Source organism: Oryzias latipes, chromosome 2, assembly GCF_002234675.1.
Source record: "Oryzias latipes chromosome 2, ASM223467v1".
Lineage (NCBI taxonomy): Eukaryota > Metazoa > Chordata > Actinopteri > Beloniformes > Adrianichthyidae > Oryzias > Oryzias latipes.
The window spans coordinates 11,608,022-11,635,392 of record NC_019860.2 but is presented as its reverse complement, the minus strand read 5'-3'; the positions used below and the strand labels follow the sequence as shown (position 1 = coordinate 11,635,392).

Here is a 27,371-nt window from a genome sequence, read left to right as displayed (position 1 = left end):
TTCAAAAAAATAGGTTTACTGATTGTCATAAACACCACAGTTTGTTACCCTGAGGACGTAGATTCAGATCTTTAGTATTCAGGACAAAGAGCTTCATCAAGTTTTAAAACAACCTCAATTTGATTGTTCGACAGCTAAGTCCACAGCAATATCGACTCTTTTAGGTAATTTTATACTTTAATATTTGTTTCAGCAGACTAGGGTACTTATGACTTGTATCCTAAGTGCATGTGTGTTGCATCAACGAGTTCTGCATACAATGCTCTGAAAAAAGGCCAACGTTATGATGATGAGCGGTGAAATACGTTTTTACTATCGCGTGTGACAAAGCGGAGCTGCAGTGCAGACTGTCATGTAAATAAAGCATCTTAGCCACATTAAAGTGCTCTCCTTCACCCTATCATGCTGCCTCATCACACTTGAATATTTCTGGAATGAATTTGTGGTTTGTTTTTTTGAAGCACCGTTCAGCCTCCTGAACTGTTTAAAAGTACTGGAGAAGCTACAATAAGCCCTGTTGAAAATAAACAGTACTTTATTTCCTCAATCATACTTTTAGGACCTTGTTATTTACGACACATGCATTCTGTTTTTTCTTATACTGAAAAATATTTTGTCGTGGAAATCAGACAATGTTGATTGTTCCCTCTAAAAACAAATATATTTTAGTTTGCCAAAATAAAAGCACAATGAATTTGCTTGGATAAAAGCAACTTGTTAATGAGATACAGTTGCAGTGCTCATCATTGTAATCAATAAATAAAAATAATTTTATCATTATATTACGATGAAGGCATATTAATATTCCGGTAGAGTTTTTATATTAGTCATACAAAAAAAAATTGTGTTCTAGCATAATATTTCAATATGTATCATATTGTTGGACCCGTGTCGGGATACGTATCGTGTCGCTAGACTCTTGCCGATACACACCCCTACTCAACACTCCAAGTTAGAATGAGAAGATGAAATACTTTTCTCCATCAGTCCACCAGTACATAAACTGTCCACTTGATGCTGAGAGAGACAGTGGAGCTGATCTTAGATCAGTTCATGCTGCAGTTCTGACACTCATCTCCACTTCCTCTGATTCCTCCATCACTCTGCTCTCCATCTCCCAGGAAAACAATCCAGTCGGAACATCTCTGCGTCTGCTCCTCTCTGTTCCATCAGGAGAAACATCAGACCCACCAGCCACTTCCCCCACAACTGTAAACAGAATAAAGACAGTCAGAGATGAAGGAGTGTCTCCTCATCACCAGACGTCAGTCACTGATGTAACAGAAAAAGCAGCAGGAGCTTCAGTCATGTTCAGAGCAGCAGCTTCCCGTCATCTTCACCTTTTGGAGCTTTCGCTGCTCTGATTGGCTGACTGATGTCCTGAAGCCTGTCATCATTCTCCTCTGGGCTTCATTGAGAAGCTACAGCTTCACAGGAAACTCTGCATCTTTGATGCCAAACTAACTTTAAAACAAAACATTTGCAAAAAGCTAGAACCTCTACTGACCTCAGAGTCTGCAGTTTGAAGTTTGGACTGTCCACAAGATCCTGAAGCTGCTGAGCCTCTGATTCCTGAAGGTTGTTGAAGCTCAGGTTCAGTTCTGTCAGGTGGGACGGGTTGGACTTCAGAGCTGAGACCAGAGCTTCACAGTTGATCTTTGACAAGCTGCTGAACTCCAGCCTAAATCCAGCACAAACGTTTGATTTTCAGACAAAGTTCATGTTTTTCATCCTTTAGTTCTTCTGAACAGAACCAAACAGGTTGGCAAGAAGATATATGTGGCCCTAAATCTGTTTGAACTGGGCTGTGTTCTACATTCTCTGTAGATCATGAACTGCATTCTTTTTGTTTTGTTTTGTGTTTCTCCTCTCTAGAGCAGGGGTCTCAGACTCCAGATCCCTAAGATCGGCATCCAGCTGGTTTGTAACAAATCATGCATCATCTAATGCTGATTACAAGGATTGGGTGTGTTTAGCTAATAAGAGCTTCAATATAGAGGGCTGCATTGGGATTGGGTCCCGCGGGACCCAAATCTCGCAGGATTGGGCGGTTTGAATTGTGCAGCGGGCGGGAGCGGGCAGCAAAAAATAAACCCCGCGGGACCAGTGCTGCCATGAATATCTCATGAATATATATTAGCGGACTACGTTAGGCTGTGCAGCTGTTGGATTCTTATGTACTGAAGCTCCGTGAACGCACCAGGTAGAGATGCCCAATGGCCTCTGTCATCTAACCTGTTTTTGGGGGTGTGCAACACCCCGCCCCGCCTCTTAGAAATTGTGTTTTTTAAAGCTTGATACCGCGGTCGCGTGTAGGAGGAGCTACCAGCTAAAGTTATTGTCTGATCGCTGCATGAAGCAATGTGTGCATCAATGCATGGTAGACACGAAGAATGTGGAGAGATCAGGTTTATTATATTGAAGAGTTTTACCTGGTAATCATGTTCCCATGTTTGATTTCATAAAATCATCCGAGAAAGTCTCTGCTTCAACTCCCGCAGGGAAAGCTGCGTCTGAATCTGACGCCCGTGTTTCTATCTGAGAGAGTTTGAAGCCAAAGCCCCTCCTCCGCCTCTTTACCTGCTTTTCCTCTCTACCTGTTCACCTGTTCATATCCTCTGTAGCTGAGAGTTGTTTTTCCCCGCGCTCCCAGTGTGTCCTACACAGAGAGCGCAAAATACGGTCACCGTAGGTTGACACGATAGTCCGGGCGCTTTAGCGCAGCACACGGATGAAGAGCTGTCAATCTATCCGGCAACACTGCGCGGATAAGGATGGAGCAGGTTGCCTGGCAGGGACATGATGTCAATTGATGAAGTAGAAAAGAACCTCAAACGAGGTTCATCCTGCGTCACGCATGGTTCTCAGATCTGCGAATCAGCAAAAACTGGAAAAGGCTGAAGCTAAAAAAAAGTATTTTTCCGTCAGGAAAAAATTAATTCATAGATTTTCAGCTCTGTTGAACCATTACAATGTTTTTTTTTTCCTCCATAAATTCAAATGACTTTGACCTGCATCTTTACCAGCTGGTTCAGCGCGCTTAAGGCCGTCTGTCTGCGCACGGACACACGCACACTTTTAACCGAACGGGATTAGTGAAAATATATTTAATAATTAAGTTGCAAATTACACAAAAGAGGAATGCATGAAAAGATGAGGCTGGAGGACGGACATGAATCTCTTTAATAATATCAATACAAATACGTGGTTTTTTCCTGCGGGACGAGAGACGATACAAAATCAATGCATCCCTATTACTGTGCGGGAATAAATTCTATGAGTTTTGCGGGTGCGGGCGGGAGAGGACATACATATTGCGGGTGCGGGCGGGAGTGTAACGCATACGTTGCGGGAGCGGGCGGGATTGGTCAGAAATTCAGCGGGCGCGGGCGGGATGAAGAAAATAGTCCCGCGCAGGGCTCTACTTCAATAGCAGGTTCATTGGAAAACATGTGGGCAGCTGGCCCTCGAGGCCTGGAGTTTGAGACCTATGCTCTAGAGCAGCGGTCCCCAACCACGAGGCCACGGACCGGTGGTCATTTGGTACCGGGCGGCACAGAAAGAATATATAACTTACATTACTTCCGTTTTATTTATTTCAGAATCTGAAAGATGTTTTATTTTGAAAAATTGCCCGATTCTCTGTTACAGCCGATTAAATAAGATTTAGATGGTCATAGCTAGAGAAGATCTGACCTCAGAGTCTGCAGTCTGCAGTCTGGACTTTCCAGAAAATCCCACAGATGAAGAAATCCTGAACCCTGCACCATGTTGTGACTGAAGTGCAGTTCTGTTAGATTGGATGGGTTGGACTTCAGAGCTGAGACCACAGCTTCCAAACTGATCTCAGACAAACTGCAGTTGTTCAACCTAAAAACAGACAGAAAAATGTGTGAACGGTGTGAAATGGATTAGGTGTTGAATGTGCAGCTCAGCATCTCTGTGTATGAATGTGTCTGATAACAGACTGCACAGTTCTAATAGTTCTGCTGTCAGTATTGACTGTGAAATTGGTCCTTCTGAAAAAAAGTCCACTGTAAGAAATCACTTCAGTGGACGCCAACATGAAGCTTCAGCAGTCTGACTGACTCTAATCTAGTGGACATCTGATGAAGCTCCAAACTGATGACAAACTTCCTCTGTGAGGCTCTCAGGATGTTTACATCACAGCTCAGTGAAGCTGGTCCAGTTTTCATGGACAGTTGTCCTTGTTCCTATACGAAGCAGAGAGGAGAGTCCTGACTGATGAATGTGTGACCCTTCTCTCACTGCTTCCTTACATTTGTTATATTTTAAAAATAGTGATTTTTTTTGTTTGTATTTTTTCGTTGCATTTTAAAAGTCGGATGGGGCTGAAGTTGGCGTCTGATTTTTTAACATTGACAACTATGGGTTGAGAGACAATCTATACCCCTCCGGTTTTAGGAGTTCCCACAGAAAATCAAGAGCACAAAAAAAAAATTTAAGTCAGCTTCAGATATTTTATAAAGGATGAAGATACATGGAACTTTCAATGGTTAAGGGAAACTGGGGGCAAAAAAAAAAGAAAAGAAAATCAGATGCATATTTTAGCCTTGTACAGACTTGATCGTTGAAATTTTGTCTGACATTAAACCAATCCTTGGGCTGAAAAAAGCTGGGGACCACTGCTTCAAAGTGTTTCTTTTTGTGTTGTTTTTAAATTCCTGTTGTTGTTTTAAATTGTTCCATGTTTTATAACCAAACATTAAATTATTCTAGAGACATAAATCAAACACAGCGATCTGCTTGATTTGGTAATCATTGTATGCCCTCAGTCATTTCAAGATGTCCTTGAAGTATATCTGTTGTGAAAAACACTGTCAATCCCGCAAAAGCAGGATAGACATCGCTGTGGTGAAAACGTTGCCTCCTGTCTACTTTTCCTTTACCTTGATGGAGAAGGTCATGTGGTCAAAGTAAGATGAGAAATTTATCACACAGCTACACTAACTGTAAGCAGTGATCTAGCTTTGAGGAAGGGAAATGACATGTACAGAAAACCCCTTGTTTTCCGCGGAGGATACGTTCCAAAAAGAACCCGTGATAGGCAAAATCTGTGAAGTAGAAACCTTTTTTTTTAACTGTTATTACACAATTAAATACTCTATTATACATTTAAAAGAAAGAAGAAACAATTTTACAGGCTCAATCATTTGTTTCATAAATAAAAGAACAATAAAAACGTTTTTTTCAACAAATAACTTCTGTACTGTACTGTCAAATAATAATTTGAATCATCAATGTGAACAGAAGACTTCAAATTGCGGAGATTAGCCCCGCCCACCGCGACCCGAGTAATTGGATTAAACAGGAGGAAATTTAAAATGATTATGAAAAAAATACAAAGTACAGTCGGACAAATAGTGACTCAGGTGTATTTCACCGCTCTTCAGACTGAGCCGCTGCATCCTGACTCCGCTCTGCAGTGTTTTCTTCTTTTGAAGCCCGCGGTGCAGGTGTGTTTGTTCGGGAGAAGAACATAGTGATAGGCAGTTGTTGTCGTTTTTTTTTATCTGTGGGTTTTAGAGAAACTCGAAATTGCAAGAGAATTTGTACGGACGTAATGTAAATTTGGCAAGCTGTTTTACGTACGTGGACATAGTAAACTGCAACGTTATTGATAGACGCAAAGGGAGAGAAGAAGTGGAGTGACATTTTAGCCAATCAGAATGCAGAAAACAATGCACGATGCAAATCCATGAAGTAGCAAAACCGTGAAAAGTAAACCGCATTACAGCGAGGGATCACTGTATTCATAAATCTTCTAGTGAAACATAAGAGATTTCTTGACCTGATACCTTCATCTGGTCTTACAGGGAGTTCTCCTTATTTACTGACCTCAGAATCTGCATGTTGGAGTCTGGACTCTCCAGAAAACCCCGTAGATGAAGAAATCCTGAATCCTTGAGGTCGTTCTGGCTTAGGTCCAGTTCTGTCAGATTAGATGGGTAGGACTTAAGTGCTGAGCCCAGAGCTTCACAGCTGCTCTCTGACAACTTGCAGTTCCATAGCCTAAAAGCAGACACAAAAGTGAGTAAACGGTGTGAAGTGGATCAGGTGTGTTCAGGTGTTCAATGTGCAGTTCAGCATCTTTGTGTATGATTGATAACAGTCAGACTGCAGAGCTCTGGTGGTTCTGCTGTCAGTACTGTCATGCATATCCCATGTTCTGACCAAAGCTTTCTTGTTGATGCAATATCCCCTAAAAAGTCACCTGGGTTCCAGTAAATGCTTGGACGTATCTGCCTACTGCTTCCCTGGAGGCAGGGCTGCTAGAGCTGCTTTGCAAACATTACAAACAAGATCGTCATCTCTGAGATTTGAACATCCTCTACATCCCAAAAATGTTAAAGTGTATTGCTCTGATGCATTCTGCTCAAAAATACAGTCAAAGAGGAATTAGGGATCCCACTCATTGGGTGAAGAAAGAACCACAAGGCCAAGGAAGCCAATGCCCAAGGAACACAACCACCACCTGTAGTTCATCCATTTATGAGCATAACCTATACATAAGGCTGGGCACTGGGCACAAAAAATTACATGTCCAAAATATCTTTCAAAGTTCTTCATCTGATACATTATTTTCATCCCTCAGGGAGTTCAACTTATTTACTGACCTTAGAATCTGCAGTCTGCAGTCTGGACTCTGCAGAAAACCACGCAGATGAAGAAATCCTGAATCCTGAAGGTCATTATGGCTCAGCTCCAGTTCTTTTAGATTGGATGGGTTGGACTTCAGTGCTGAGCCCAGAGCTTCACAGCTGATTTCTGACAAACTGCAGTTCCACAACCTAAAAACAGACAGAAAAGTGCATGTCAATGGTGTGAAGCGGATCTGGCGTGTTTAGGTGTTGCATGTGCAGCTCAGCATCTCTGTGTATGAATGTGTTTTATAACAGTCAGACTTCAGAGTTCTGAAGCTTTCATGGACTGCTATCCTCCCAGTGTGAGGCATGTCCATGTCCTGACAAAAGAATATATGACTTTAAAAGCTGCAGATCTGCCTCTGCAGGTTTACTTAAATATTTCATTTCTCTTCACCAAAACTCTCCCCCTTTCTGTTTTTTCTCCACTAGTCTGAGCTCAGACTTTCATTCTCACGTGTTCTGGTGTGTTCGCAAAGGGTTTCTCTTTAAAATGTTGCAAAAAGTCATCTTTTGCAGTTCATACTAAAATGAAATGCTACTATTTGACTCAGTGATCTCCTCAAAGTCTAGACAGAAAATCCAATTTGCTAAGCTGAAAAAGTTGATTTTGCTACAGAAGCAGAAAGTTCATGTTACCATCTTGAGCTTAGAGAAAAACGATTAATTGTAAAGCAGAAGCAGGAAGTAAAGAAGAGACACAAAACCAGGACAGACATCTCTGTGGTGGAAACATTACCTCCTATTTCCTTTAACTATTTTACTTCATGCTACAAGATCTTCCACTTTAACACCAGAATGTTCTCCACCTGCTACGTTCTTCTCATCCACCAGGGAGTTCAGCTTATTTACTGACCTCAGAATCTGCAGTCTGCAATCTGGACTCTCTAGAAAGCCACGCAGATGAAGAAATCCTGAATCCTTGAGGTCGTTCTGGCTTAGGTCCAGTTCTGTCAGATTAGATGGGTAGCACTTAAGTGCTGAGCCCAGAGCTTCACAGCTGATCTCTGACAACTCGCAGTTCCTCAATCTGAAAGCAGACAGAAAAGTGTGTATAAACGGTGTGAAGTGGACCATTTGTGTTCAAAAAATATAGTATATATAGTAAAAAATTGGACATACAGTGGTGGACAAAATTTTTGGTACCCCTTAGTTAAAGAAAAAAAGTCCACAATGCTCACTGAAATTACTTGAAATGTTCAAAAGTAACAATAAATTAAAATTTATTGAAAATTAAATAATCAAAATCAGCCATTACTTTTGAGTTGTTGATTAACAGAATTATTAAAAAGAAAAACTAATGAAATAGGGCTGGACAAAAATGATGGTACATCCATAAAAGACTGAGAACGAATTGCCCAGGGGGTCATGATGAACTCAGGTATGTCCTTTAATTGACATCACAGCTGTTTTCAAACCCATAATCAGTCAGTCTGCCTATTTAAAGGGAGACAAATGGTCATGTTGCTGTTTGGTGAAACAGAACACTGAAAATGGACAACAAAAAGCGAAGGAGAGAATTGTCCCAGGACATTTGAAACAAAACTACAGACAAACATCGTAAAGGTATAGGCTATAAAACCATCTCTAAGCAGCTTGAAGTTCCTGTGACGACAGTGGCTCATATTATTCAGAAGTTTAAGACCCACGGGACAGTAGCCAACCTCCCTGGACGTGGCCGGAAGAGGAAAATTGATGGCAAATTGAGGAGACGGATAGTTTGAACTATTTCCAAAGAGCCCAGAACAACCTCTAAAGACATTAAAGGTGAACTCCGAGATCAAGGTACATCAGTGTCAGATCGCACCATTCGTTGTTGTTTGAGCCAGAGTGGACTTCATGTGAGACGACCAAGGAGGACACCACTGTTGAAAGGAAATCATAAAAAAGCCAGACTGGAATTTGCAAAAATGCATGTTGATAAACCACAAAGCTTCTGGGAAAATTTCCTTTGGACAGATGAGACAAAATTGGAGCTTTTTGTTAAGGCACATCAGCTCTATGTTCATAGACCCAAAAATGAAGCATACAACGAAAATAACACTGCCACTACTGTGAAACATGGAGGAGGCTCAGTTCTGTTTTGGGGTTGCTTTGCTGCATCTGGCACAGGGTGTCTTGAAGTTGTGCAAGTTAAAATGAAATCTCAAGATTATCAAGGACTTCTGGATAGAATTGTGCTGCCTAGTGTCAGAAAGCTTGGTCTCAGTCGCAGGTCATGGGTCTACCAACAGGACAACGATCCAAAACACACAGCCAAAAACACCCAAGAATGGCTAAGAGAAAAGCATTGGACTATTCTGAAGTGGATTCTATGAGCCCAGATCTGAATCCCATTGAACATCTGTGGAAGGAGCTGAAACAGGCCATTTGGAGAAGACACCCGTCAAACCTCTGCTGCTCTGGGTTAACCCCCTCTAACTGTTCCACAGATGACCTTCCTATGACTGATCACCATCTTGTTTCTTTTAGCATTCCCTTGATTTTATCTGAGATTAAACCCACTCGCCTCATCTCCTTCCGAAACATCAAGAATATAAATGTGGAGCTGTTTTCTTCTCATTTGGAGCGCATTCCTTTCCCGAACTCGTCCAACCCTGATGAACTGGTTTATTTTTATAATAACTGCCTTTTAGATGTTCTTAACAATTTCGCTCCTGTAAAAACCCGGTCTGTTTCATTTGTTAAATCTTCCCCCTGGTTCACCCCTGAACTCCATAAAATGAAAGCCAAATGCCGCCAGTTGGAACGGCTCTGCAAAAAAACTGGCTCTCATGTTCATAAGGAAATCTACAATGAACAGATTCTACAATACAAGGACTCGGTTTCTAACACTAAAACGAACTACTTCACTGAACTGATTGATATAAATAAGGGAAATTCCAAAATTCTGTTTTCTTTAATGGATAATGTCTTTCAACCCCGTAACAGTTTTCCCCCTCATTTTTATTCAGATGAGCACTGCAATTCTCTTCAGTTATTCTTTAACCAGAAAATTCTAGATATCCATCAGCATCTCCATTCCTCCACCTCTCCTCCCATCCCGTCTGACTCGTTTTCTGTAACTCATATATTCACTTTCTTTCTCCTCCCTGATCCCAGTGAAATTTCCCACCTCATCCATAAGTCCAAACCATCCACATGTTTGCTCGATCCCCTACCAACATCCCTGGTTAAATCCTGCCTTCCTTCTCTTCTTCCTTTCATTTGTGCCATTATCCACTCCTCATTGACATCAGGTATTGTCCCCTCACTCCTTAAGATCGCTGCCGTCAGACCCATCCTAAAAAAAACGGCTCAGACCCCAATTCCTTTCATAATCTTCGTCCTATTTCTAACCTCCCCTTCATTTCAAAAATTCTTGAAAAAATAGTCGCCTCCCAACTTTCCCATCATCTCACCCAAAATGATATTTTTGAACCCTTTCAATCTGGTTTCCGTCCCCTTCATAGCACAGAAACTGCCCTACTAAAAATCACCAATGACCTTCTCCTAGCGCCTGATTCTGGACTCATCACCATCCTCATCCTCCTCGACTTGAGCGCAGCATTTGACACCATATCTCACTCCATCCTCCTCCACAGACTTTCAGCCCTCTGTATCGAGTCCACCCCCCTCCGCTGGTTTCATTCTTATTTTTCAAGCCGCACTCAGTTTATTCAACTGAATTCTTTCAAATCCCAACCCTCACTCATTTCATCCGGTGTTCCTCAAGGTTCTGTTCTCGGTCCCCTCCTCTTCATTACCTACCTGCTACCCCTTGGCAATATATTCCGTAAATTCAATATTGATTTTCATTGTTTTGCGGATGACATTCAGCTCTATCTGTCCAGTAAACCCAACTCTTCTATTCCACCTGCCTCCCTCTCCTCCTGCCTGTCTGAAATAAAAAACCTGGTTCACCCTAAACTTCCTCAAACTTAACAGTGATAAAATCGAATTGCTCCTCGTAGGTTCCAAATCCACCCTTTCCAAAGTTTCTAATTTTAACCTTTCCATCTATTCCTCTCCAGTTTTCCCCTCCCCTCAAGTAAAGAGTCTGGGTGTCATCCTTGACAGTACAATATCATTTCAATCCCACATCAATAGCATTACTCGGTCAGCCTACCTTCATCTACGCAATATTAATCGACTCCGCCCCTCCCTCACCATCCACTCCGCCTCCATTTTAGTTCATAGTCTGGTCACTTCTCGTCTCGACTATTGTAATGCTCTTCTCTTTGGTCTTCCCAACAAAACTCTAAATAAGCTTCAGTTGGTCCAGAATTCAGCTGCCCGCATCATCACCAGAACCCCCTCCTTCCATCACATCAATCCCGTTCTCCAGCAGCTGCACTGGCTTCCAGTAGCCTTTAGGATTAAGTTCAAGCTCCTTCTCTACACTTTCAAAGCCCTCCATAGCCTGGCTCCCTCCTATCTCTCTAATCTCCTCCATGTTAACACTCCCTCTCGCTCTCTTCGGTCTTCTTCCTCCCTTCAGCTCTCTGTCCCTCCGGCCCGTATGGTCACCATGGGGAGCCGTGCCTTCAGTCGCTCTGCTCCCCAACTCTGGAACTCTTTCCCCCCCAGACCTCCGTAACACTGACTCCTTTCTGATCTTTAAATCCAGACTAAAAACCTATCTGTTTAAGCTTGCATTTCCAGAACACAATTTCTCATTCTCTGTCAGCTGATTTTACTAATGAATCCAATTTATTTATTGTTTTTAACATGTTGTGATTTTATTGTGTTTTACCTCTAACTTTGTACAGTGACCTTGGGTGTTTTGAAAGGCGCTTTTAAATAAAATGTATTATTAATATTATTATTAAACCTGAGACAACTGGAGCAGTTTGCTCATGAGGAGTGAGCCAAAATACCTGTGGACAGGTGCAGAAGGCTCATTGACAAATACAGAAACCATTTCATTGCAGTGATTGACTCAAAAGGTTGTGCAACAAAATATTAAGATCATGTTTGTCTGTAGTTTTGTTTCAAATGTCCTGGGACAATTCTCTCCTTCGCTTTTTGTTGTCCATTTTCAGTGTTCTGTTTCACCAAACAGCAACATGACCATTTGTCTCCCTTTAAATAGGCAGACTGACTGATTATGGGTTTGAAAACAGCTGTGATGTCAATTAAAGGACATACCTGAGTTCATCATGACCCCCTGGGCAATTAGTTCTCAGTCTTTTATGGATGTACCATCATTTTTGTCCAGCCCTATTTCATTAGTTTTTTTTTAAATAATTCTGTTAATCAACAACTCAAAAGTAATGGCTGATTTTGATTATTTAATTTTCAATAAATTTTAATTTATTGTTACTTTTGAACGTTTCAAGTCATTTCAGTGAGCATTGTGGACTTTCTTTCTTTAACTGAGGGGAAACAACAATTTTGTCCACCACTGTATCTGCCTTCTGCTTCCCTGGAGGCAGAGCGGCTGGAGCTGCTTTGCATTACAGACATGATCGTCATCTCTGAGATTTGAACATCCTCCACATCCCAAAGATGTTAAAGTTTGTTGCTCTGATGTGTTCAGCGTAATCATACAGTCAAAGCTGTATGATAGCATAAGCTGTAAAAAAAACTACTCTAAAAAGAAAATACAACTTAATACTACTAAAAGGTACTTCAGCAAATGTAACGGAGTAAATGTAAATGTCTGCCTGAGGGTCACCTCTCCTAAAAGGCTGTATTTCTTAATATATGCTGATATTCAGACCTTCTGTAAATGTGAGGTTAACCAGCAAAGAGAATATTTAATTAATTTATTTGGGGGGGGGGCTGCAACTTGCTCTAAGTCAGGACAGCAAAACACAAAACATATATAAGTCGCAATGGAGTGTGCAGGCTAGAGGTTTATTGATTCATCGATACTCAATTTGCCATTTACTTTTAAGTTTTAGCAAAAAGATAAAAACAGAGATACTCACTTCAACTCAATCAAAATAAAGTTTTTAATTGTACTTTTTTTTATAAATAAATACTTGAAATCAGTGTAACAATGTGCCCTGAATCTATATTCAATGAAAGTTTTTAATAGCAAAATGAAAAAAAGTTCTTTAAGTCACACTTTTGGGAAAAATTTATGAAACAAAAATGGGCAAAGGCAAATTATAATAATGCAATAGATAAAAAAATAAACTGAATATATGAACACTTCTCTATTGTAACACAATGATGCTTAGCTTTATGAAATATAAGAATTTAGTACATTAGTGCAACTTATGAACAATTATTCAGATAACCATAGCATAAAGAACAAGCTTACTAGTCAAGCAAACTGTTCCTACTACTTCAAATGAATAAATCCATCAAATCCATAGATTTCAATAGCAAATACTGATACACCTACAGTGCCCTCTAATGGTTGTTATTTATTTTTAAAAAATCATATGAGTTGCATCTTAGTATAGGTCTCGCCAAATTATGCTAAAAACTGCGATTTATAATCCAAAAAGTATATTAGTCTCACTCAAGACCTCTCCTGACTCTTCTACTAATAGTCTCACACATCTTAATTTTCTTCATCTGATACGTTCTTCTCATCCTTAAGGGAGTTCAGTTTATTCACTGACCTCAGAATCTGCAGTCTGCAGTCTGGACTCTCTAGAAAACCACGCAGATTAAGAAATCCTGAATCCCCCAGATTGTTCCTGCCCATGTTCAGTTCTGTTAGACTGGATGGGTTGGACTTTAGAGCTGAGCCCAGAGCTTTCCAGCCGATCTCTGACAAATCGCAGGTCTCCAACCTGAAAGAAGACAGAAAGGTGTGTGAACAGTAAGAAGGGGATTAGGTGTTGAATGTGCAGCTCAGCTTTTCTGTATATGAATGTGTTTGATAGAAGTCAGACTGCAGAGTTCTGATGGTTTTGCTGTCAGTACTGACTGTGAAGTGGGTTCCACTAAACAAAAATTCACTGAAAGAAATCAATTCTTGACTTCAGCTGACTCCATCAAGAAGAAGCTTCAGCAGTCTGACTCTAATCTAGCGGACATCTGCCAAAGCTTCAAACTGACACCAAACTTCCTCTGTGAGGCTCTCAGGATGTTCATTCTCAGTAGAGCTGCAGGTCCAGCTGGACCAGAGGTTTTCATGGACAACTGTTCTTGTCCCAGTATGAAGTTATAAGGAGAATTCCTGTTCTAACTGACGAGTGTATGACTCCTCTATGACATCTGCAGATCTGCCTCTGCAAGTTTACTTAATTCTATCATTTCACTTCACCAAAACTCTCCTCACTCGTCTGGTTTTCTTTCCTAGTCTGAGCCCCCCCCATGTCTCTACATGTGCACGTACATGCATGCTCACATGCTCTGATGCAGGGGTATGGGGACAAATTAGGATCATCTTAAAATGAAGAAAATAACAGATTGTAAATTTTAAAGGAAAAAAATCTAAAAACTGAAAGCAGCTTTAAACTGAAAAAGACGCATTGTAAACTTCAAAGAATTGTGGAAATGTTGAAAATAAAATTCTAAATAAAAAAAAGTAAACTTGAAATATTCCAAATTTGGGGGAAAGAAGTAAATGTTAAATAAATCTAAACCTAAGACTGTCACTAAGAAAACCCTGATTATATCTATTTTCAACTTTTATTGTTTCTCCCTCTTTGCTTGACTGCTTGTCAGTTTTAAGTTTAAATCAGTTTCAGAGTTTTTTCTACTAAGCTGATACTATCTTTATGTGGGGGCGGTGCTTTATTTTTCATTACAGTTTTAGGTTTATATTTTTCTTTTTATTTAAGCTTTAAATTCACATTTTCGTATTCAAATTCTCCATATTTCTTTTAGGTTTACAATTTTTTTATATATACAATATTATTTTTCACATTTTCAATAACTCTTTCAAGTTTACAATGTGTACTTTCGAGTTTAAAACTGTTTTCAAATTAACAATTTTCCCCCCTCAAATTTTCAATTTTTTCTTCAAATTCACAATCTGGTATTTGCATTTTCTTTAAGCTGATCCAAATTTGACCCTACAAAGGGGTTCTTATTATGTCTTATTATTATGTTATAATGTCGCTTGCGATCGATCGGTAGCTGCAAAGGATGTGTTGGTAGATAACAGGCCATCAAAAGCAAATAAACAGAAAAGTGACAAATATATATATGTATGTATGTATATATATATATATATATATATATATATATATATATATATATATATATATATATATATATATATATATATATATATATAAAGGATTGCAGTCAGCAAATAATCATTCTCACTCTGAAGTATTTCACTTGATTGACATGCAAAAGGTGAGTCAAATATCCTCTGATACATACATCACTACACATGCATGTTTAACTACACTGAGCGCCAGATGAATGATCGACCGGCACACTGGAGAGCCTATACTTGCCCGGCTGCGTGCCGAGTCCTCAGTGTAGGGCTTTTCTGGCCCGGAAAAGCGTTTATGAGGCCTGGGCCGGCTGACATGCCTCGTCAATTGGAAGCGAGATCGAGACGCTCTATCTGACCCAACTTCCTTCGACAACGCCTGCTGCTGGGCCTGCGGTTCCTGCCCGAGGGATCCGTCAAATGATTGAACTGCTGAAATTTTTGTTTCAATGGAAACATCTCTGTTCTAAGAAACATTAAACAATTGTATTGTTCCACTACAGCTTCAAAGAATCAAAGATGTTACATTTCTGAAATCCAGAAAATCTTTCAATCCAAACCTCTAAGCTTCAGTGATGAACTACAAATGTAGGAATGAACCAACCAGCAGCTTCAACTTCTGACCTCAGAATCTGCAGTCTGCAGTTTGGTCTTTGTAATCCAGAACACAGAACCTCCATGGATGAATCCTTCATGAAATTAGCATTCAGGTCCAGTTCTGTCAGGTGGGACGGGTTGGACTTCAGAGCTGAGGCCAAAATTTCATAGTCAGTCTCTGAGAATTCTACTCGTTCTGGAGTTCTGTAAAGAGTAACAAAGACAGACACAGGTGATCTTTTGTTGATTACAGGCTGTGATGAAGTTCCAGTTGGACATTTATCTTCTCATCAAAGATTCATCTTCATCATGAAATCATCCTGCTCATCAGTCTCTTTCAGACCTTCATCTCTCTGTGTTGGTTTCGTATTAAACCTCAAATGTTTTAGTGTAGCAAACATGCAAAACTACTCAGGCAGGAAAAAAACTTTTCCTCAGCCCCGCCTGTCTTCTTGAGAAAGACCTGTCAGAGAAGATGAGGCTGAGTCTTCTTCAAAGCTCGTTTAGAGAGCAGCTCTAATGGGATTTCCTCTTTTCATTTCTTTAGACTTCTTCTTATTTAAAAAGTTTCTATTTGAACACTTTGAACTGTTATTGTTATTGGTTTCATGGTCTGAAGCTGTTGAACAACATCTGAGAACAAACCCGAACAAAGTCGGAAGAATCAAGTAGAGCTCTGTTTCAGGTTAGAGAGAAGGCTGGAAAATGAATGCTGAAGAACTGAACATGGATCTGATTTATTATCACAATCACTGCTGGACTCACCTGAACCTTCTGCAGTTCCTCACAGCTGGGATCAGTCTACGTTGACCCTCATATGATGTCAAGTACTGGTTCAGGTCCAGCTCATCCAGAACCTCTTCTGACATTTTCAGAGTGTAGGCCAGAGCTGAGCAATGGATCTCTAAGAGTTTGATTTTTGATTTGTTCCCTGACTTCAGGAACTCTTGGGTCTCCTGATGAATTGAGAGGTCCTTCATTTCCATCAGACAGTGATAGATGTTGATGCTCCTGTCAGGAGAGACTTCCGAACTGTTAATCTCTTTCAGGTTGTTTATAATTTTTTGGAAGATTCCTGGATTCTTATCTGTCTGACTCAACAGGTCTCCTAAGAGTCTCTGGTTTGACTCCACGGAGAGACCGTAAAGGAAGCGGACAAACAGGTCCAAATGTCCAGTTTTACTCTGCATGGATTTCTCCATGACTCCGCTCAGAAACTCATCCAGGGATGGATTTTTCGTATTGAACTCCAGGAAGTCCTCAATGACCTTTACCATCCTGTTGGAGTAACAGTGGAACATGTAGACTGCAGCCAGAAACTCCTGAACGCTCAGATGAACAAAGCTGTAGACCGGTTTCTGGAAGATCTCACACTCTTTTCTGAAGATCTCAGTGCAAATTCCAGAGTACACAAAGGCCTCTGTGACATCCACTCCACACTGCTGCAGATCTTCTTGGTAGAACATGATGTTTCCTTTCTTTAGATGTTCAAATGCCAGCCTCCCCAGCTTCAGAAGAACTTCCCTCTCAGTCTCTGTCAGCTCTTGTGGACTTGTCTGATGTTTCTGCTGGTACTTGTTCTTCTTCCTTTTTGTCTGGACCATCAGGAAGTGTGAGTACATATCAGTCAGGGTGGTGGGCAGGTCTGTTTTCTGCTCTGTTGTCAGCATGTTCTCCAGAACAACAGCAGTGATCCAGCAGAAGACTGGAACTTCACACATGATGTAGAGGGACATGGATCCCTTGATATGGGAGATGATTTTGCTGGACAGTTCTTCATCTGGGAACCTCTTCTTGAAGTACTCCTCCTTCTGAACATCATTAAAGCCTCGTACTTCTGTCAGTCTGTCCACACATGAAGGAGGGATCTGATTGGCTGCTGCCGGTCTGGAAGTGATCCAGACCAGAGCTGAGGGCAGCAGATGTCCCTGAATGAGGTTAGTGAGCAGCACATAGACTGAGGACTTCTGTGTGACATCAGACACCACCGGACTGTTGTTGAAGTTTAGAGAAAGTCTGCTTTCATCCAGCCCATCAAAGATGAACAGAGGTTTACAGACAGACAGCTGTTCTGCTGGGATCTTCTGGAGTGTTGGATGGAAACGCTGGATCAGAGTGAAAAGACTGTGCTGCTCATCTCTGATCATGTTCAGCTCCCTGAAGGACAGAGGAACCACAGCACTGATGTCTTGGTTCTCCAAGCCCTCGGCCCAGTCCAGAGTGAACTTCTGCACTGAGAAGCTTTTTCCAGCTCCTGCAACTCCGCTGGTCAGAACCACTCTGATGGATCTGTGTTGGTCAGGTAAGACTTTAAAGATGTCTGGGTTCCTGATCGCAGTGTTATGGAGCTTGTTGGGGTTGCTGGTTGTCTCCAGCTGCATCACCTCATGTTGGGTGTGAACTTCTTCTCTCAGATCTTCTGTGATGTAGAGCTCAGTGTAGACCCTGTGAAGGAGTGTTTCTCTCCCTGCTTCTTCAATTCCTTCAGCCACATGTTTACTGCTCTTCATCAGACTGATCTGGTGTTCTCCAAAAATCTCCTGCAGACCAACATCTGCTGAAAGAGCAGAGATAGACAGCTTCTTCATTAGTGTTAAACACACCAGCAGCTTTCAGGCTAGCTTTGGACATGTCTGCCCTACTTACCGGATTGAGGTTTATCTGCAGACTGAGTTCCGCTCCCCTTCTTCTCTCTGTGGACACTAAGAAGAAATATTAGTGAACAACAATAAAAACAGTCAGTGGGAAATTCCCATTGATTATAGAGCAGATCATCTCCGATATTCTTCAGACTGAGATCAAAGCTCTGCTGTTTGTGATTAGCTTTTCTTTATCAACCATTTTCTCCGTCGACTAGTTTCTGAACTTGACACTAGAAATTATTCTGATTTTAGTGTTTAAAAACATTTTGTAGCAGAAGATGAAAAAGTTCAAAAAGTGGGAGGAGTCAACATGTCGGTCAGAAATTATTCAAACTATTTCAATTTCAGTGGCACAGTAAAAATTCATCATTTGCCTTTAAACTTTATGCTTTAGCTCTGTAATGATATAGAAAATTCCACACCACCAATTTCATTTGAAATGAATCACACTACTCACAATTTTTAATTATAGACACTGTTTACATGCTATTTGGTCTGAACTTTAATACAATATGTAAACATTACTTTTGATATTACTAATAATGAATTAGATGAAACCCCATTTTCCTTAGTTTTATATTTATCACCCCCCAAATTAAGACGATAATAAAGATAGCCCCAAACAACAAATTTTGACGATGTCTATGGCGGGTATTTCCACCGTTTACTGCACTGACAGCTCGACAGTGATGTCTCATGCTCATGATGTTGTTCTGACGGAATACATTCCACTTTTCCACAAGTGCTACATGCAGTTCTGTTAGGTCACTTGGGGGAGGAACGCAACCATCCAGTCCCTGCTTCAGCTGGTGCCACACATGCTCTACGAGGTTCATGTCAGGGGACATCACTGGCCATACCATATGAGGGACTCCGACTTCTTGAATATGAGCTGTGACAATTCTGGCATGATGTGTTGTAGCATTATCATCCATGAACAGAAAGTGGGGTGTGCTGGTGAAAATGGGGGTATTGATGGGTTCTATGAGGTCTCTGAGGCAACAACAATGGAACATATACAGTAACCAAACTGGTTTTTATACTAGCTGGTGATGCCTGCCTAAAGTGTTGTACCTCTTCCACCAAGGCAAATCCTGCTGACGACCATCATTTCTGTGCAAAGTGACCCGACACTCAGTGAACAGGACACGTGTTACTGGATTGTCAAGGTCATATGGTTTGAGCCCACTGGAAAGATTCATGGTGGTGTCTTGGTGTCAATGGAGTCACTTGCAACGGTCATCTTGCATTCAAGTCAAAGCAAAGGCAGCAGGGGACAACTGAGTTGGTTGTGATTTATTTTTTATTTTTTCAGTTATCAATTAGCATCCAAAATTCCATGAAAGTCCTCATCTTCTGTATCTGAAATGAACATCCGGGCTAAATTTTTAGCATACATGCCAGGTTCCCTTTCGTCATTGTCAGAGTCCGTCTCATTGCTGTGCGGCACCTCATCAATGATGCCGGCTTTTGTGAAAGCTCGAACAGTGCAAGCAGACATGTTAGCCCAGTCCCCAGCCGTCATTGGACCACAGGGAATTGGAAAAAGATCACCCAAATTAAGGTGGGTCTGTACGTCTCTGCACTGCTTTTTTGATGCAACTCTGTGTATTGAAAAATATTATTACTGACTTAATTGAAACAGCTTTGGTGAATAAATCAGACGGACTGTCTTGCCAATGTTTTTGCTAGAAACTGAACTCATTTGGATTTATAGAGCAGAAAGGTGGGTGGGGTAGAGGGGTTGCCAGGAACAGGAAGAGATCTGCGGAGATCTGATTCTGTTCTGGGAGGTCCCCTAGAGCAGGGATGGGCAACTCCCAGTCTTGTCTGCATAATTTCTTAATATCCAGGCAATACTCGTGACTGATTACCTGGTTCAGGTCTGTCCAGCCAATTAGAACAGGCTGACCCTGCTGGCCCTCTAGGTCTGATATTGCCCATTCCTACCCTACACTGTGATCTGAAATTCATCATGGACAAAGCTGTTGCTTTTCTGCATGAGGCTGTGGGTGTACTGAGCAGTTCAATCAATCAAAGACTGAAACATCCTTGCTGCATGAAGGAGGAATGATTAATTGATTGTCGCCTTATCCAACCAGATCAAGCTGTCTCAGGCAAGTTGTTAATCGAATCAAACTATACCATTAAAAATGTTTTCAAAATGACATAAATTGATAGTCGATCTTGGAAAATATCATTTGGATTGAGACATAGTAGTTTTTTTTTAAATATGTCTTTAAAAAAACAAGTGTCATCACAGTAGACAACACACATATGATGGCAGCAAAAAATGATCAAGCCATCATTACAATCCAATGTGTGGAAATTCTTTGAATTTTGCAAAGACAAGTGACCATACAGTGTGGTAGACTGTTGTAATAATGTTCCCCTATGTATTGTTTTTGTGTGGAAAAACAACAGGGGTTTATGAATATAAAATGTGACAAACACTTACTGTTCCACTCCTGAACTGCTGTCTTTGAAGTTGATTGGTAAATCCTTTGAGAAGTCACTTCTGAAGGACACACAGCTGGGCTCATATCCAGGTTGGTTCCTGTAGAGAATGAAGGTTGGTGATGTTAGTGGTGAGCTCTGATATGGAAAAGAGTCATAGACAGTTAGAGATGGTCATCTCACCTCTGAGCTTTACCCTGGCTCTTTTGTTTGTCTGAACTGCTGTCTTTGAAGTTGATAGGTAAATCCTTTGAGAAGTCACTTCTGAAGGACACACAGCTGGGCTCATATCCAGGTTGGTTCCTGTAGAGAATGAAGGTTGGTGATGTTAGTGGTCAACTCTTATATAGAAAAGAGTCATGGACAGTTGGAGATGGTCATTTCACCTCTGAGTTTTACTCTGGCTCTTTTGTTTGTCTGAACTGCTGTCTTTGAAGTTGATAGGTAAATCCTTTGAGAAGTCACTTCTGAAGGACACACAGCTGGGCTCATACCCAGGTTCGGGTTGGTTCCTGTAGAAAATGAAGGTCGGTGATGTTAGTGGTGAGCTCCGATATGGAAAAGAGTCATGGACAGTTAGAAATGGTCATCTCACCTCTGAGCTTTACCCTGGCTCTTTTGTTTGTCTGAACTGCTGTCTTTGAAATTGATAGGTAAATCCTTTGAGAAGTCACTTCTGAAGGACACACAGCTGGGCTCATACCCAGGTTCGGGTTGGTTCCTGTAGAGAATGAAGGTTGTTAATGTTAGTGGTGAACTCTTATATGGAAAAGAATCATGGACAGTTGGAGATGGTCATTTCACCTCTGAGTTTTACTCTGGCTCTCATCTTCTCCAACTCTGATTTTCTGAGAGGGAGGGGCTCCGGCCTCTCTGTCCTCACATTGATCCATGCTGCTGGGATAACTGGATCCACATCAGCTCACACTCACCTTCTCCCTTTATCTGCAGATGAAACACATCAACTCTGATCCTCCTTCACAAACAGATCAGCTGCTTCTCCACTGATTGGCTTTTCTGTTGTGTTTCCTCTCAGGTTCAGGTGAGGAGTGGGAGGACGTTCTGCTGCACTTTTTCTTTCATGGAGCTGCATTGAATAGATTGTTGTTCACCTCACAGCCTATGCCGGTAGGGGTCGCCACAGCTTTCATCGGCAGGTGGTTTGGCAGAGATATTTTATGCCGGATGCCCTTCCTGACACAACCCTGTATTTTCAGATATGCAGCTGCACAAATGCTTTTGCCTAAGGACCTACACTTGATTTTAGCTCATGTTTACACCCTGGGATTTGATTCCTGCATGATAGTCCCCAGCAAGCTAAGCCATCCAGCTGCTTACTCAATTAAATAGAATATAAAGCTTTTACTGCCAATACACCTGGGCTGTAAGTAGTGCTAAATCTGAATCAACCCCTCATTAACCATTTTACGCTGCAGAAACTAGCTTTGCATTGCATTTTGAAAATTCCTATAGCCACATTAAATGCTTCTAAATAATCTGAATAAACAAAACGGTAAACAAATCTCGCTATGCAACCACAGCCAGCAAAAAGCATTTAAAAATAACCACAAATATCATACACCATCTCAGAGACAAACTGCTTTTTTCACCTTACTTCTGATTACCGTAAATTCCGAACTACTACAAAGCGCACCCAATTATTAGCCGCACCCACCCATTTTCACGTGTTTAACTAATTTTATACATATACAAGCCGCGTCGGGGTACATGCCGCATGAATTAGGCAACATTGTCATCCTGACGGATCACTTCCTGACTCAGAGTGTAAGTGTGATTTATTAGCACACAGTGGGTGGAGTCAGTTTTGCCTCAAGCTCATGTCTTTGAGTCTATCTGCATCTGCCAAACAGTATGCACCTCTATTCTGTTCACAAGTTCCTCAGTTATGGTTTTTATTTTATTTTATTTTTTTTAACTTATTGACAATCTAGGTATCATACATGAAATTACAAACAGTAACCATTTAATCAACATTACATCCCTCAGTTATGATGAGGAAATTTACATCCCCGATCCCCCATTTCCCATGAGTCTTAGGGGCTAAAGGCGGGGCCAACGCCCGGCTCGCCATTCTGTTGTACGTGTTTAAGAATGAGCAAGTATCAGCAGTGCATGGAGGGGTGAACGGGTAAAGCTCTCCGCTTGTGTCGCGGCAGCGTTATGGGAGTAACAGGGCTGGTTAAAAAACACGCTAGTAAAATAAAGCAGCGACGACTGAAAAGCGCGCGCCTCAGCGCGATACGCGCGCCTCCTCGCGGCGCGTGGGTCAGAAGTTTCCTTCCACAACAAACACTTGCTCCGCGGACGCCTCGAGTAAGCCCTGGCTGCAGCCTGCAGAATGTCTCGACGCCTCTGCGCTCCGCGCTCCCGCGCGCTCCTTGTCTCCCCTTCCTATCTACTCCGACAGCTCTGGCCAGCGCGGCTTCAAGGAGGAGCGCTTCGTCCCCATTGCGCCAGTGGACGGAGCAAATCGTGTCTGTGCAGAGCAATCGGACTTAATACTGTACGTTTTGTGTATGAGGGGCGGATGCGTTGTTACGTGTGGGAGCCTTCAGACTGCCATCGGCCCCGCAGCTCACACGACACGCAGTCTCCAGCTCACACGGAGGCTGTGAGCGTTTCAATGCAAATCTCTGCTCAGTCCTTAGAAACCGTTAAAACGACCACGTCAATTTGTGTTTCCAGTCGTGTCCCGACAAAATAAAGGCTGATATTATTGCCACATATTTACGTGCAGCCAGCCGAGTCACTATGACTCAGAGGTAAATGCACTCCTGAGCATGCGCTGTTCTCTCCGTCACGCAGCTGACCGGCTTTTCCAAACCCGTTGGTGATTTTTTCACGCTGCTTTTAACTATTGCTTTTAACTTGAAAGCTTCATCATATTGTAGCGGCGATCACGTGCACGTTGGGTCTAATGGAACCAAAGGATTCTGGGATGCGGCTGGACATGCGTGTTTCGTTTTGTTGAACCATGACTGAAGTGTCTAAGACCTGAAGTGAGGTCCATGCTGTTTGGCTGCTTAGAGGTGTGTTGAAAAATAAATGACTTGCGTTTGATGTTAGAGAATTCAAACCATTCACTGTGTCCGAAAATACGTACACGGCGGCCGCCAATAAAATACAATAATTAGCCGTGTCACTGAATAAGCCGCACGGCTGTAAGCGCAGGAAAAAAGTAGCGGCTTGTAGTCCGGAAATTACGGTACTTCTTCTATCACTTTAGCCGTTGCTTTGATCAGGTCGTTTTGTATTTTACCTAATGCAAATCCGTGTTGCTCTCAGCAATGAGAGAAACGAGCTCCAAGTGGTTTCCTCTGTTGCTGGATCCAGCGCTTTCATCGTGTCCCCAAAATGAAAGTTTTTGCTTGCCCAAAGAAATGACAAGTCTCTTTAAGATTTCTCTGTTTTTCTTCACCTTTTTGTAATAAAGCTCCCTTTCCCTGTGCACCTGTTTGTTTAGCTGTAAAGCCACTCTGCTTTCCCCAAAAGTTTTTGAGAGCACATCAGAAGGTCTGAATACTGTGATGTTGTCTGAGCGTGCTAGTATGCCCTGCTGACACCAACTCAAAATCTGATTGGTTAAAGGAAATTAATGTCGGACATTAATTCATTATTAAATTAGAGGTTCTGCAGAACGGATAGTGAAGGCCTCTTTAGCTCTGACCCTGCCTGGCAACAAAGGACAGCTGAAATACTATTGGTTAATGCTCCAATATGAAAATACATGTCTGTCTAGAAGCAGCATAACCATCTTAAACACAATAAAAGGAAATGGAAAGACCATTTGGAATGATTTAATGAGTATTCATGGACAAAATATAATTAACACATGATTGAGATATATAGATTGTCAATATGCATAGTAGGGTTGGGCAATGTCCCTTAAATTGGCCGTTTACGATGTTTGCTGTCAACCATCGGGATGGACGATGATATCGTCGGGGGGGGCTATTTTTAAATTTTCTGTCTCATATAATTGCTATTCCTTATTTTACTTTATTACTTTATTTATTTTATTTCCCAAATAATGACTCATCCGCGATGATCCAGTATAAACTGAGGGAAGTGACTTTAACAAAAAAAAGAAACAAACAAAATAGAAAAGAAGTGGTCCGCTCCCGCACTTAACTAGTCAAGTGGACCGGCGGAGCGCGGATTTACAGCTTTGTGTTTGAGGGGAAGGGGGTGGGGGGGGGGGGGGTGCTTTGTTACATGAGCGGTATGTGTGGGAGATTTAGGACTGCGATCCGTCCCGCAGCTCTAGGGGAACGAGCTACCGAACTTAGAACCGGGTGTAAAAGTGTGTGTCTGAGCACAGCTCGGATCGTCAGCGTACACACATTCCGGCGGTGTGAGCTTCAAAGCAGAAATGTCGCTCAATCCTTAGAAAACGTTCAAACAATCACGTGGATTTGTGTTTCGAGTCGCGTCCCGACAAAATAAATGCTGATGTTAATACCACATATTTATGTGCAGCCAGGATGCAGATTGCAGCACCACCCAAAGCTAATGTAGCCCGTGTTAGGATACTGCTAATTGTGGCTTCTTTCCAGCTCCGCTCTGCAACAGAAAAAGCGCTGACCACACGGATTAAAATTAAAACAGGCGAACAGGCGTTTCATAATAATCGTAACATTATTAAAAGTTTAGAAGATCGTCTCGTATATTACGGAGCAGACATGACAATGTATATAGCCGCTCGGTGGAAGTCATATCCTCAGTCATTACGGTTTTCCAAACCCTACTGCACATGTGCGAATGATATAGTCCAACCGAAAGTGTGACCCATGTGAACGTTTGTTATATTCTGAAAACATTTTTCTGGGCCCATGTACACGGTTGGATTCTAGTACGACCATTGATCAGATCAAGATATTTTGCACATGTAACCGCGGCTTAAGGTCTACTCGCAGCGTGGCGGGGGCGTGGCATCACGACGGTGTCTCTCCATCGGGATGTCAGTCACCCATCACGATGGACAATAGTATCGTCCATCGGCACAACCCTAATGCATAGTGTGGCAAATTTTGAATAAAAAAGTTCCCTTAAAAGTAGACACATAGACCCTCCTTCGCGGTAAACTCCTAAAAAACCGGATTCCAGAAAAGGCTTTTATAAAAAGGTGCTATACGATTTTATTGCCACAGCAAGAAAAGACCTTTTGTGGCGCTCAGTCCTTGTTAAGTCTTGTATGTCCGAATTCCCACCCTAATCCCTAGCTACTAAAAAACTATACAGGGCTGTGGATTTTAAAAGCAATTCGGACACCATGGTCACCACATTTAAAAAAATATGATTTTAATGTCAAATATGACGTAATCGATTTCATGGATTGAAAATTTTATTGATATGAGCGTTTTGCGTCAGCTTCTTTTGAATTCACTGTGTTCTGAAGATGAAAATGCTGATGGTTAATTAAAAAATACATCTTTTGCAAAAAAAATTCAAACGTAATGCATTGTGGTCTATATTTGCCAATCAAGTGAGCGCTGTAGACTGTTTTTTTGCTAAGACTTCTGGGAAGTTTCTAGGGCACTCGATTTGGAATTGCCCTTTTGGACAGCGCTACAAAATGGCAAACGCACTAAATAGTGCACTTGTTGTTTGTGTACTCCTGTATTGATCCAGGAGCTGATAAAAAAACAGTTTCAACTCAGGACGTGCGGTTGGAGGAGGCCAGTACCTCACCTGCAAGCATCCTTGCCATCGTGAGCAATGATGACAACATAAACGTGTCCACCTTTCTGCTCTATAAATAAAAAAAAATGACTTGAATCCTTTTTATTATCAATTATTTTTATTATCTCATTATTTTGCATGTCCCAGGCCAAATGATAAATGTTTCTACCTTCTTCAAGGTCCAAAGCGCTTTACAGTCACAGACCCATTCACACACATACACACACACACATACACACACACACACCACACCCGTTCGGCTCCGCTGCCGAACGATGGAGCAAACATCCCACCAGAGGCAAGGTAGGATTCAGTGTCTTGCCCAAGGACACTTCAACTCATGGGCGTGCAAGGCGGGATTCGAACCTGTAATATTCCGATCATGTCTACAGCTGCACCACGCCCCAGGGCCCTCATAAGTAGTAGCTGGTACCCAGGAAATACACAGCCTCAGCCTGTAAAAAGTCTCCCGTAGTTTCAGACTCGATCGGAATTGGATGCTGCACCCCGATCAAGAGATTGATTTTTTTTTATTGTCATAAAGATCCGGGCAAAATGTTTATTAGCGAAATTAAAACTTTTCCCCCCTTAGAGAGGGCTGGCTTGACACCAGTTTTTTTTTCGGCATAATACACATATCGAACAGTTGTATTGCTGCATCCTTAGTTGCTGTATTGTGTATCTGTCCCATCTGAGTTACTTGCAGCCTGCCAGCTGCACTGAAAACTTTGTGATCTTTATGAAGATTTGTGTAACGTTATCTCGGTGATAACAAGAATGCAACATTCTACTCAAACCCAACAATTTGCAGCTAGCTGTGACTAGCCTGAATGTTTTCGCTTAATTTGCCTCTAATAGCAAAATAATCATCCATCCATGTTGTTGATCAATAATTAAACAGTGATAACGCTTATTATGAACAGAAGATTGTTGAGAGTTTGCAGAAAAGACCAGAAACAAACAGTCAAGTTAGTAAAAAAACGAGTTCAAGAATCAAACTTAGTTCTGTTTCTTTAAGAGCTAAAGAAGAAGAGTCTCCACTCACCGTGTGAATGCAGCCGCAACATAGAAAAGTACGGCGGATTTACTATGGTCTAGTCTGTCGTGCGTCTCCGTCGAGTTGACACCAAAATAGAAATTTCATCGAACAATAGCCAGGCAGGAATGTTTACCTGGCCTCGGTCAAGTCTG

At 41.6% G+C, this 27,371-nt stretch overlaps 1 protein-coding gene across 5 annotated transcripts; it reads right to left on the bottom strand.

The window, feature by feature from the left end:
* Window positions 1-27,371, bottom strand: LOC101170907 (NACHT, LRR and PYD domains-containing protein 14-like). Of its 5 annotated transcripts, none has more exons than XM_011483208.3 (16): window positions 27,226-27,371; window positions 21,282-21,422; window positions 21,073-21,198; window positions 20,864-20,989; window positions 20,661-20,780; window positions 20,479-20,577; window positions 18,025-18,080; window positions 16,144-17,935; window positions 15,406-15,582; window positions 13,226-13,399; window positions 7,522-7,695; window positions 6,639-6,812; window positions 5,860-6,033; window positions 3,697-3,870; window positions 1,508-1,681; window positions 1-1,209 (listed from the first exon to the last, which is right to left on the bottom strand). In XM_011483208.3, the coding sequence occupies exons 2-16, from the start codon at window positions 21,368-21,370 to the stop codon at window positions 1,182-1,184; spliced, it is 3,657 nt and encodes a 1,218-aa protein (XP_011481510.1). In that variant the 5' UTR covers window positions 21,371-21,422; window positions 27,226-27,371; the 3' UTR covers window positions 1-1,181. The 5 variants fall into 5 exon arrangements, with proteins under 5 accessions (XP_011481510.1, XP_011481516.1, XP_020563717.1 ...); XM_011483214.3 differs by having other exon boundaries at window positions 16,144-17,932; XM_020708058.2 differs by lacking the exon at window positions 13,226-13,399.

What these genes read in the sequence shown, in the direction of transcription:
- LOC101170907 (XM_011483208.3), bottom strand. Translation starts at nt 21,370, where the DNA reads ATGGATCAATGTGAGGACAGAGAGGCCGGAGCCCCTCCCTCTCAGAAA. An exon ending in AGGAACTGCAGAAGGTTCAG is followed by an intron (nt 15,583 to 16,143) that starts GTGAGTCCAGCA and finishes TACTCTTTACAG; the next exon opens with AACTCCAGAACGAGTAGAAT. An exon ending in TGCAGACTGCAGATTCTGAG is followed by an intron (nt 13,400 to 15,405) that starts GTCAGAAGTTGA and finishes GTCTTCTTTCAG; the next exon opens with GTTGGAGACCTGCGATTTGT.